Source organism: Saccostrea cucullata, unplaced genomic scaffold, assembly GCF_032062105.1.
Source record: "Saccostrea cucullata isolate Sc308-1 unplaced genomic scaffold, CSIRO_AGI_Scuc_v1 ctg10514, whole genome shotgun sequence".
Taxonomy (NCBI): Eukaryota; Metazoa; Mollusca; class Bivalvia; order Ostreida; family Ostreidae; genus Saccostrea; species Saccostrea cuccullata.
Genome location: NW_026924091.1, coordinates 33 through 12887, shown reverse-complemented (window position 1 = coordinate 12887; position 12855 = coordinate 33). Strand labels below are relative to the sequence as shown.

At 33.1% G+C, this 12855-nt stretch overlaps 2 protein-coding genes across 2 annotated transcripts; one reads left to right on the top strand and one right to left on the bottom strand.

Annotated features, from left to right (window-relative positions):
• On the bottom strand, nucleotides 1-1019 carry LOC134265679 (fucolectin-1-like). Its single transcript, XM_062747897.1, has 3 exons — nucleotides 923-1019; nucleotides 443-673; nucleotides 1-313 (listed from the first exon to the last, which is right to left on the bottom strand). The coding sequence occupies exons 1-3, from the start codon at nucleotides 1017-1019 to the stop codon at nucleotides 99-101; spliced, it is 543 nt and encodes a 180-aa protein (XP_062603881.1). The 3' UTR covers nucleotides 1-98.
• A 6004-nt stretch (nucleotides 1020-7023) lies between these two features.
• LOC134265680 (uncharacterized protein YqhO-like) lies at nucleotides 7024-12627 on the top strand (the record flags this gene model as incomplete). The annotated part of the gene is made up of 10 exons (XM_062747898.1): nucleotides 7024-7157; nucleotides 7320-7444; nucleotides 8945-9089; nucleotides 9830-9966; nucleotides 10329-10464; nucleotides 10610-10705; nucleotides 10993-11132; nucleotides 12104-12192; nucleotides 12290-12374; nucleotides 12556-12627. Coding segments are annotated over exons 1-10 (1152 nt in total), but the record flags the coding sequence as incomplete, so codon positions are not given.
• Between the last annotated feature and the right edge of the window lie 228 nt (nucleotides 12628-12855).

Below are 12855 nucleotides of genomic sequence, written 5' to 3'. Positions count from 1 at the left end.
TAAATTTACGATTTCCATTTTTATTGAATAAGCAGCTGTCAACGATATCAAAATTAAATCTTGGACTTAAGTTATACATGTATATGGAGTCTTGAATTTTACATTGGAATACCAAATACGTCAACTTCACACAGAGTCAGACCAGCGGTAACCAAGGAGATTTGGAGGAAGCGTCCGGTGGTTGAGGGGGCGCAGTCAATAGTGACCTCTTCACCAAGTGACCCAGGTCCAGTATAAAAACCACAAAGCGTTGAGATATTTGAAACAGTCTCACCGGTTGCTATGGTAACGTTACGAAGGCGATCAGACACATCTGCATAAAAAGATTAGAATATTTTAAATGGAACGATACGTGTTTTACTGTAGATGTTTTTATTTATACGAAAAAATATTAAAAAATGACTATATTGGGTTGTTTCATATAATAATAAGTAGTACATACCAGTTCCGTACCTATCCATTCCGCGGTTGACCATTCTAACTGTTACGATGTAATAAATGTTGAGGTCCACCCTCCACCAAGGTTCGTCATCAGATATACCTGTATGGCTACACGAGTTACCGTCAATGTCAGTATCTCTAGATCTATTACCATCCACGGCCAGACTTGAATTGTACAACTGGAAGGTGGAGGATTGTTCTGTCGGCTTTTCAACTGCGATACTTTGAAGGGCTTAAAAAATATCATCGTCATTGAATCTAAAGGTTTTTCTTTTAATTTTGTTCATCATCTGATGGCGTCTTGAAGGACACCGTTGCTTTCCTGAGATGATCGATTAAAACATTTAAAATAGGAAAACGTAAATCTTCATATTTTTTTTTCAAGACAAGATTTTGCATACCTCTGGTAGTGAAATATTTCCACTTTCCTCCAAGATCATTTTCTTCAGTAAATGGAGCATTTTCCAAAGTCCCATTATACAACAAACATTTGAGCGTTTGTTTATTCCATGCAAATGATAGGCAGGCTCCCTGCTTTTCTGAGCATTTCGTTGCACAGAATAACGCACTTCTAACATGGTCTTCAACCAAAAAGAAATTTTTTAAAACTGTTTGCGAAGTAGTCCACATCATGAAATGTTTTGTTGTGATAAAGGCATTGTTATTGTTAATTAGCCAAGCAAAGATTAAAAGAACTATTTGATCTGATCCCCATCTCTGAAAAAAAGGTTACATTTTACTGAGATTTTTTAAAATTTATCAAAAGATAATAAGCAGGAACCAGGCACGTAGCAACGGGGGGGGGGGGGGGGGGGGCTGTCCCCATCACTTTTTTCCCAACATTACTTTTAGTATTGGAAATGTTCATTGAAAGGCTGGTTGCCACCCCCCACCCATCCCCCACTTGATACTACAGGAAGTCGATATAAGGAAAATGTAGTAATGAATGTAAAAAAAATTGTTACTGAAAGAAGTTGGCATTGGAAAATGTTTGCCCCCCCCCCCCCCCCCCACGAAATAGGATTTTCGAGTTTGGGCAATTTTCCCTTTTTTTTTTTTTTTTTTTTTTTTTTTTTTTTTTATTTGCTTGTCAACTTTTTCAGGTAAGTCGAAAAATTTTTTCTCAGGCTGGCCCCCCACTTTCAAAAACGATGCTACGTGGCTGCGAACAACAACATTTATATAGTTTTTTGAAATTAAGTTTTCTAACAAGCGAGTAGAATTTCCGTTTCAAAAATGAAATGAACACAGTGTAAAATGTATAACAATAGATAGATATTTTCTAGTTTGACTTAATACATGATCAGAACTTGTCTATATTTCAATCTTCTTTAATATTAATGTTCAGTAAAAATAAATTCAGGTTTATTGTTACTTACTTGTATACCCGAGTCCAGTTGAAATATCATAGCTCTGAAAAGGTAGACAGAGTCAAGAATGAGATATTGAGATACAATTCTCTATAAATGAGCCGTGTTTCAAAGAAAAATAATATTAAACCGAAACTAGAGGTACTGTGAGCGATGAGCTCACTAAATGATACCCCCCGCCTCCCATATGGTTATAACTGGTGAAAAAGTCCATGTTCTCCTGTGGCCGGGAAACCCAAAATATGTGTCGGATCAAAAAGTAAAATAGGAGGTGCACAATGGCAATATGTAATAAAGATTCTGTGAAAGTTGCATCAAATTTCATTCAGTGGTATGAGAGGAGTTGCGGATAAAAGATGGGTACCCCAAAGCGTAACAGACGGACGGACGGACGGACAGACGGACGGACGTACAGACGGACGGAATTAACGATTACTATATACCCTCCCGCTTTTCAAGCGGGGGGTATAATATACACTTATCCACTGGGTGTGAGTGGGATAGCTCTTTTATCAAACCCGCGACAGAGAACTATTCCCCGAGGGCTTGCCCGAGGGGAATAGTTCCTGTCAAGGGTTTGATAAAAGAGCTATCCCACTCACAACCAGTGGATAAGCGTTTTATTATACTGATGTATAATATAATTTCTGAGGTTTGAATTTTTTTGGAGTAAGATAATTCTACAAGAATAATCTGAAACCTGATGACGTCACAATGCTACTAAAGTCATTATGACATCATCTGTTTAAAGATTTATCGCTGGAAATCAAAATTGGCAGCGACAAATGCATGAAAATATTCCGAGGGTGGATAGCAAAAACTATACCCCGGGGTATAGCTTTGCTATGCGTGGAGTATAAAGGATAGTTATTTTACCTTTTGAACTTTATATAGGAAACATTTTAACAGAAGTATAATAATGAATCTTATCTATTTGATAAACAGCAAATATCCGGAATAATTGTCTTCAAACAGAATAAATTGCTTTTAATTAATATAATAAAAAGCATCCTATATTAGATTGTATTAACAATTAAAATCATAAGAGTGCCTTTGATTTGAATTTTACAAATGTATTTTAGTACACGCATCTCTCGAGAGAAGAGCACACTGGGCGGAAAAGTTCAAATGAACAATTTAACATAGGAAAAAACTCTGGTTTTGTTTACAGATACCCAATTTGTTAAAAATGTGAAAACAAATTGAATGATTATTTTTGATAATGCTTCGAAATAAGTGCATAAAGCATAATCAAATATTATTAATTTTACATACATGTAATGTGATTTATCTTCGCGGCATGAATTCTTATAAATATTTCGGGATTTTAAGTCTTATTCACAGATCATCATTTATAACATTGTAATATCACAAGTAATGTCGTTCTACGGGCTGTAGTGCTTAATTAACCATTTCATTGAAGATGTCCTGACTTGTATTTTAGAAGAACTTGGATTTAATTCTACAAGTGGTAATCTAACTTATACTCATAGTTCCCTTTCTAAAGAAGAAATTCTCCAAAATCATATGTCAGTTTTGAATAATTTAACATCCCAAAAACAACCAAAATGAATTTGAACTAATATATATATATATATATATATATATATATATATATATATATATATATATATATATATATATATATATATATATAATCCTTACAAACGATTTAAGATGCATAGCGGGTTCCAGTAAATGTTCAACCAAGCCTCTTTCTTCGTCAATTACTCCTCACTATAATATTAATTGTAGTGCTCCAGGATAAACTTCAAGAGTACTGTGCAACAATATATATTCGAGAAGTAGTGTAAATCAGATGGGATACTTAAAAATTCTAAGGAACTTTTGGATCATTTGACATCTCTCAAAAATCAACAGCTTAAAAACGTACGTGACTTTTCAACTTTATGCACAACCACTCCTCACGATAAATTAATGTCCAGGCTTTTTGGTGTTATTGACAGCTGCTTTTTCAATATTTTTATCTTTAAAGAAAAAGGTTATCAAGAACCAACTGTAATTATATATATTTTTTTTAAATTTGATTTTACTGGACGAAAATTAATGCAAAATTCTGATCCTGTCAACAATCATTCATATGGAAAGCTTTCCATACATTCATTATTTACCCTCTTTTTAATTTAAACAATACTTAATTATGATTGAACATAACAGGATTGGACAGCAGGCATTGCCTATATACAAGTCCTCTCCATAAAACAAAGGTCAGACTCATGCATACATGTACAACTAAATGTTATTTACTCTATCATATATATAGAGTAAAAGCACTGAAAACAAGACACTAAACGTGCACTGTAGTAAAATCAGTGATAAATGATAAAATGTACTCTAAAGGAAGGAAGAATAGATTATACTATAAAAGAAAGCTTATCTTTTTCTTCTACAGTCATTTCCTTTTGTGTACGCTGAGGGGAAATTTTTCATTTTCAACAGAAGAGTTCATTAAACAAGAGGACAAACTAAAATGAAGTTGATTTCAGTTCCTTTTTTTTTTTTAAATTTATTTCTTACCTGATGGCTTTCTTATTAAAAAATTAACGGATGAATTTTTTGAAGTCTCGTGAACAAACACTAACAAGCTAATTCAGAGAATTCGTGTCCCCCGCTGAGGGAAAAAGTCGGATCCCACTGACTGAATTTGTAGAAATATTAAAAGTATACATGTATACTGAAGCAAATAAAATACATGTATGTCAATATGCATATAAAGATTTGATTGCTTATTCTTTATTATGTGTATAGAAGATTTTTTTATATGGAATATTTATCACACTGTAATGATGATTTTATAACCTCATAATTTTTTCATTTCACATGCTGAATACTATCATTTAGTAAAAAAAAAAAGTATTTAAAAAAAAAAAAAAAAGAAAGGAACGACCGAGATTCGATCCCGGGACTTCTCACACTTGAAGCGAGAGACATAACCACCAGACCACGGAATCGCTTTACATGATGTGAAGTATATGCAGAACTGAAGTCACATACATGTATATATTCATGTTTTCATGTTCGGTATTCTCAAAATTTTACACAATCCATGGTGTATGATCTATTTAGCCTTTATTAAACAGTTCTAATAGATGTAATAAGAACATAAAGTCCGCCGAGAACCTGTTTTATACGCAATAACTCTCCCTGCGCTAAAAATAGCGACATGTAATACTATAAATTCTAATAAAACAAACGGGGCGGGGCACTTTGAAAGGGGCGAGAGACGTCCTAGGGAGTTTTGGTATAAAATTACATTGCATAAGACCAAAATCTTCTTGAAATATCGCCCGGAAATGATAGTATTACACACGGACAGAATGTATAAATTTACGACCTTGAACTTTGACCTTTTGACCTCAAAATCAATAGGGGTCTTCATTAGGCCACAGGGAGTTGTTATATAAAATTTCATTGCAATAGCTCAAATGGTTCTAGAGATATCGTGTGGAAACGAAAGTGTTTTAACAGACAGAATTTGCTTATTTATGACCTTGACCTTTGACCTTTTGACCCCAAAATCAATAGGGGTCTTCTTTAGTCTATAGGGAGTTGCTATGCTAAATTTCATTGCAAAAGCTCAAAGGGTTCTCGAGATATCGTGTGGAAACGAAAGCGTTACAGACAGACAGAAAGACGGACGGACGGACAAACCCAAATTAATATCCCCCACTTTTCAAGCGGGGGACAAAAAACGGAGTTATTTGGTTGTTAGGCTGTGATTTAAAAAAAAACTCTAGTGATTATGAATAATACGTATAATGTACGTTCAAAATGAACAATTTTAAGCGATAGTTTGTGTATGTAAAATTTTAAAATATCTGGGGGGGGTTTTAAATCACATTTTGGTTTTTTTTTTATTTCTTAATTATTTGTTTTGTTTATTTCAAAAAAAAAAATTAAGTACAGAGTTGCATATAAACAAGTATTAATGTTTAAGGAAAATATACACCTTTTTACATGATATAAACTTAGAGGTAAAGACTATTCTTAATAAGATATCTGTCTTCCTTTTTTTACTTTTCCTTCCTTTAAGTCACAGTATGACAATGAAACAGGAAATGACGCACGTGTTCTATATGTTAGACGTTTGAATGGCCATAAGAATTTTGTTGATGAAATTTGATGAAATTTGTCAGGATATACACCTTTTTCCGGTAATGGGTTATAAACTTCTCAACACTAATTTTTTTTAACATTATAACGTTCCTTCATATGAATCTATCTTGTATCCCAGCAAAAACGGAAATAAGGTATGAACAACTCAAAAATAATTCTGTCTATTTTCTTTGTGTTTCTTCACTAGATAACCTACCTTTTTGATTTAACAAAAAATTACGAGGGTTGTCACAGAAAAACGCTCACTTTTTGAATATTTCAAATACTATTCAATCAAAACTAATAATTTTTTGCATGTTGTTGGAAAATGAGAATTTTGCTATTTTGACAAAATATTACAGGCCCTAAAAATTAAATTCATCACGTTTACCATTAGCGTTTTATTGAACACGGCTTTTTCTAGTAATATGAAAATTTTGTGTTGAATTCTGTAGTATCTTCTCACAATCTTTCAAAATTTTCATTTCAAAAAAGTCATTGTGAAACAGAAGAAAAAATCAAATATTACCATAACCTGAATGCGCTCTTTATTTAATTCGCCCGCGTGGCGCAGTGGTTAGAGCGTCTGCTCTAGAGTCGCGAAGTAAGGAGTCGATCCTTACGGTGCGGTTTCGAATCACACTGTGGGACGTGGAAACCGGTTCTTCGGATTAGACTTTATAAATCGAGGTCCCGTGTCACAGTAGCTGCTGGCACGAAAAAGATCCCTTACTGCTCAATGGCCCTTATTTAAAATTTTATGCTTTGCATCTCTTCACCGTCAAGTGGTGGTGTCTCCATATGAGTGAAAAATTCTCGAGAGGGACGTTAAACAGCATACAATTAATCAATATATAAATGCTATTAGATGCTTCGGAAAAACAGTGAATTCTGCGCCCACAAATTCTACACAGTCAACATTTTTTGAATATCAGATGTCGCCAAGCAAAGTTTACTGTAACTACTTCATTATGTCACTTGGATGCGTGGTTTCATAATTCGAAGCAAATATCTCAAGATGAATCAGTTTCGGCTTATTTACAGATTTACATACATGTATATACACGTTTCTATCACATATATAATTTTTATAAGGAATACTGATGGGAGGGAGTTTTTCTTCCAAACCGATAACAGATTCGCAAGAGACAACCGAAAAAGATGCCAGAACACACAACTATATCGTAGGTCTTCTAAACAGAGACGTTGACAATGATTCTGACGAACCAGGTAAGCTTTTTATTCTCAGTTTATATGTTGTTACCCATGCAATCTGATTAAAATAAAGATCTCTACATAGCGCAAAGCGCATTTGCACTATTAGAGATCTGTATTTTAATCAGATTGTTACTTATGACGTTTTCTCCCAAAAACGACTTTGTTCCTAATTAGAAACATCAGAAGAGGATTTTCCAATATCTTTGGACCTTAGAGATTTTGAGGACCCGTTTCCTTTTGAAAATCTTGTGTTTGAGGGAGGCGGAGCTAAAGGTGTGGCTTATCCGGGGGCTATCCAGGTATAAACATTTAGTGCATTAATATATATCATAAAATGATTCGTTTTACATAGATAAAAATTATGAACAAGCTTTTCAATAACAATTTCCAGAGCAAAAGATTTTTGAAAAAATGATAATTGAAATCCGCAGTATCGGAACAATGAAACACATGTATATGGAGTGTAATAAATCAGAATAAGTAAAGTGGACTGAAATGGTTTTGAATCACCCAATTAAATCATTTTGTGTGCACCCAATCAGAGTTGACATTTTAGCCAACCAAATGTTAAGAATTATTAACCAATTAGCACTTTAACGAACAGAGGCAAAATAGTATAAATTCAGGGATCAATCCAGCTTCGTTTACTGTTGGTGTAACTCTTTGTAGGGGTTAGGTGACTTAGGGAGGTACCTCGGCTGTGTCGGGAAACAACAAAATTGTTAATTAGACCACTCAGCCCAGGGACCTAGTTCCCTAGTGTCTTTGTGACTAGCTATGGTGTCTCGGTGACTTTAACTTGTGTCTAACAAAAATAGTCCTGTTAGTAGCTATGGTGTCTTGGTAACTTAGATTGTGTTTGTGTTTGTGTTTCTTAGTGTATACCTGTGACTTTATGATTTTTAGGGTGTGTTTTAGGTAGTTGCAGACTGTGTCGAAAAACAACCGGACTGTTAGTCAAACCACTTAGTCTGCAGCTACAGGGATATTGTAAAAGGTTGGATCATTGGTTTGATAAGTTATTAGTGATTCTTTTGTTATAGTTCGTTATTGTTTAGTTTGACAATCATTATTCAGATAGAACCAAGGAAAAAGTATATATAGTAAATTTCATTTTTTTTTAGTGCCATTGAAGCTATTGAAGTTTGTTTTGATTTTATATTGTAAACGTGATTCTTAGGAAGAAAACCTAAGCGAACCCAATTGATAATCATTTGTACATTGTAAAAACGTTACAGGAGATAACGAGCTCAAAAATCTATTAAACAATAGCAATCAGGAACAGAATAAACACGAACCTCCTAAACATCAGAGATGAGATCAGGTGCCATGGAGGAGTGAGCATCCCCTGTCAACCAGTCACACCCGCTGTTAGCTCCTTGTCATGATCTGGAAATGACAGGAAAATCCGATGATATTTTAGTGTGTAAATAACGGTCTAACAATTAGTATAAAAACACGTCTTATATCATCTGACTAACATGTTTTAAATATACATTTATGACATATAAAAAGTATTACGTTGATATTAAAGTCAACAAACCAACACCTTTGCAATACAATACATCAATATTAATTAACACACCCACACACACACACAAAAAAAAAAAACGAAAGCAGAAAGGATATTTGAAAATGTTTGAAATGAAAATAAGTCTCGTTCATTTATATTGTTTTCATTTGCAGCTATTCCATGAAGAAAAGAATAATTCTAGTATCGAGCAATAAAATTACACTCATTTAAACAGGTAGGATTTTGCAAGAGGATGGTTCAAAATGAGCAATTGCTTTGATTTCAGGCCTTGGAAGAACTAGGGCTGATAAAGCAAATTAAACGCTTTGCTGGAACAAGTGTTGGTTCAATGACTGCTTGCATGGTAGCCCTTGGTTACAATTCCACGAAAATAAAAGAAGTTTTGGAGAAAGATTTCAGAACGTTCTATGGTATGTATCATCACAAGAAATATGAGATTCGTTCAATAATTAATGCAAAAGCTCATAATTTTTTTAAAGCACAAAAATGGTTTCTTTATATACATGTATCTAACCCTTCATAATACCTTAGGATATACTCTTGAGAAGTGAAATAGATGAGGCATATTTAACAAAAGACTACTCAGAAATACGGACCAGACCTCCTTTTTATCTAAACATCGTATAATTTAATCTTGAACAATGGAATATGTGGAGATAACGAACAGTATTCGAGCTCAGAAGTCCATTAAATATTACAAAAAAAAGGAGCGGAGCAAACACGGACCTCCACATTAGAGATGGGATCAGGTGCAATGGAGGACTAAGCATCCCCTGCCGAACTGCCACACCCGCCCTGTGTTCCTTGTCATGATCAGGAAATAATGGAAAAAATTTAGGGACAAATCAGTGTACATAATGGTCTAACAATCAATATGAAATTATTATTCTGTTAATAAAATAGCTTGTTTCATAGGATTACATTGGATAAGGTAAACATGTACATTTGTAAATTGAAATTGGAGCTCTTTATTATATTAAGAAATATGCTAAAACAACATTACCTAATGATTTTTTTAAAGATTAGAAATACTTGCATTTCTATCATTGTCACAACCTTTCACTAAAATAAGATATTAAATTTTGTTTACATCAGACGAACCTTAATAATAACATGAATAACTATAACTATATATCTTTTTTATTTTTAGATGCAAGATTAGGACGATTAAGTCTTATACCAAATATGTTGTTCCATCTGGGATGGCAGCCAATGAACACATTATTTGAATTTTTTGGAGATCTTGTTGCGGAAAAGCTTGGGAATAAAGATGCTACCTTTAAAGATGTCAGTTCTCAACATATTAATGAAAACACCTGATGTGATTTGATAGTACATGCATCTTACCTTTGTTCTTTTAAAATTAATATCATTTACTCTTTGTAAGACATGAATTGACATTTGGCCTAGAACCATATGCAGAGATTTTTTGGGATTAATTTTACGATCTTTTGGAATCCAGATCATGTTTTGTAATTCAAATTCAATTTAAAAGTGGCAAATTATTTATAAGATAATTTTCCTTTGAAGAGAAAAAAATCAGCTTAGATTTCCACTTGTACATTATTTTGCTTTGATTAATGTATTTTGTTAAACTAGTGGTAAAGTATAGTTTATGATTTACTCATTTTATAAAGAATTTTCTACAGTTGTACACAAAAACTGGGAAGGAGCTTTGTATCGTGGTGATGAATGTAAACAATATGGAGGAAGAGTACTTCCACCTTAAAACAACTCCCAATGTTCCTCTCAGAATGGCTATGCGCATGTCAGCCAGCTTGCCAGGTCAGAAACACTTCTCTTTCATAAAGACCTAGGGTTCAGAATTTTAACTTTCATAGGCGAACAATTTGTAGTCACAAAATTTAGCTTTAACTAATTATATTATTAAATATGGCTGATATAATCTTTGTATGTGGATCTATTATAGGATTGATGCAACCCGTTCAATATGTAATATCCGGCCAAAAAAATCTCTATATAGACGGAGGAATTCTGGTTAACTATCCCATTTCGTGTTTTGATGGTATGAGCGAATTTCATTTTACAAATAACTTCAAATTAAAGCATATGATATTGAGATTTCAGCCCATTTGAAATGAAACTAAAAAATGAGTAACCTCTCCTTGCAAATAAATTACTTGAATGTATTTTTCAAAAATATTATTAATTTATAGTAAACTTTAATATTTGTACAATAATAATATTGGTGTGTAATTAAAAAGATATTAAGGCATTTATACCATGAAACAGAGAGAGAGAGAATTTTTGTTTTGACCTTTAATTTATGATATATTATATATTCTATACAAGGGTGGTGGTTATCAATGAAGAAAGAAGATACATTTTTCAAAAGGTTACAACCAATGGAGAAAATTCATTATATTATGGACAAAAGACAGAGGTTTGCTCGGGATGAATTGAAAGCCTCAAAAACTTTGGGTTTTGTATTGGTGAGATTTTATATCACACAGCTTTTCTGTCCCAGAGGTTTTTGGGAAGATCTACAAGGATTTATTTTTTCTATTTATTTCAATGTAAAACTTAGATTCCCTATTGTGGCCCTGCTCGACCCCTGGGGTCATAATTTGAAAAATCCAGAATCTATTCGACATCAGAATGTTTCCATTTAAGTTCATCTTTTCTGGTCCAGTGGTTCTTGAGAAGATTTTTAAAGTTTTTTTTCACTAGTATATATTTCAATGTAAAACTTGGATTCGCTATTGTGGCCCCGCTCCACCCCTGGTGTCATAATTTGAACAATTTAGAATCTATACAAGGTTAACCCTAGGATGCTTGCACACAAGTTTCAGCTTCTTTGACCCAGTTTTTCTTTGGGAGAAGTTATTTAAAGTTTTTTCTTTATATTTCAATGTAAAAGTTGAATTCCCTATTTTGGCCCCGCCCTATCCCCAGGGGTTATGATTTAAATTATTTAGAATTTACACAACCCAAGGATGCTTTCACGTAAGTTTCAGCTTTTCAGGCCCAGTGGTTCTTGAGAAAAAAAATGTTAAGACCCAGCCTATTTTGGTCTTTTCTTGATTATCACATCTTGGAACGAGACTTGGTCCTATAAGCATTTCTACAATTTAAACTTCTCTTTACCCAAGGATGCTTTGTATTTAGTTTGATGAAAATTAGCCAAGTGGCTCTTTAGAAGAAATTGAAAATGTGAAAAGTTTACAGACAACGGGGTCATCAGGAAAGCTCACTTGAGCTTTTAGCTCAAATGAGCTAAAATATACATAAAAAATTAAAATATATACTAGTACATGTATAAAATTCATGATATACATGTACAAGATCCAATGACTCAAGAAAAAAAAATGAAAAATAGAGCATTAAAGTATTTCTTATTCTAAGATTTTATAATGCACTTTCAGTATTTTTTAAAAATCAAGATTTTAATTACGACTTTCAGTATAGTGATAATGAACAGCAGAGCTTCAGAGACGTGTACGAGAGTAGAGAAAACAGACGAATAGTGTACCCCGATACAAAAATGGGCAGGTATATATCATTTTTATCACAGAGTTTACTTATGTAAAATTTCAATAGTCTTTACTTTCAAAATGTGGTCTCAATGGTCTGAATTTTTTGTTAACAGACAAGCTACACAAAGAATGAAAAAAGAAATGAAGCTGAGAAAAGAACATGTGCTTGTAAAAGACGCCATTAATAAATTTTTAGAGGTGAAAATATATTTTCTTAATTTTTTAAATCCATCAATCTGCATGATGTTTTTAAGGCGTTATATCTTTCATTTATTTAATTTTTGGCTTTGTGGAAAGAAATTTTAAAATATAAAAGAAATAATTCGTAATCTTTATAGAAACTATAATGGTAAATAAATGTATACTACTATTTCTTAAGCTTTCATCGAAATTTGACGAGAACAGCGATGAGACAATAAGTAAGGATGAGCTGGCAGCTATCTTAAATGACGTAAGCAATTTAAAGCCTCTCCATAATCTCTTTCTAATTCCCAAAATATTACCTGGTACTTGTATTGTTATGGGTCAGAATTACCCGAAATGCCAGCAAAGATCAATAACACAATTTAAACTTAACAATAATTTATTTACAGTAATATATAATAAGTATATAAAACATAAAGTACAAACTTAGCAAGAATCTAAGAATACATACATCAGAGTGTCCGTTGCTGCACAC

Bases quoted from the DNA above. Each gene is read 5' to 3' on its own strand.
- LOC134265679 (XM_062747897.1), bottom strand. From the start codon at position 1,019: ATGTTAGAAGTGCGTTATTCTGTGCAACGAAATGCTCAGAAAAGCAGG. The intron at 674-922 runs GTATAATGGGAC...ATATTTTTTAAG, and splicing joins CAAACGCTCAAATGTTTGTT to CCCTTCAAAGTATCGCAGTT. The intron at 314-442 runs GTATGTACTACT...CTTTTTATGCAG, and splicing joins AATGGATAGGTACGGAACTG to ATGTGTCTGATCGCCTTCGT.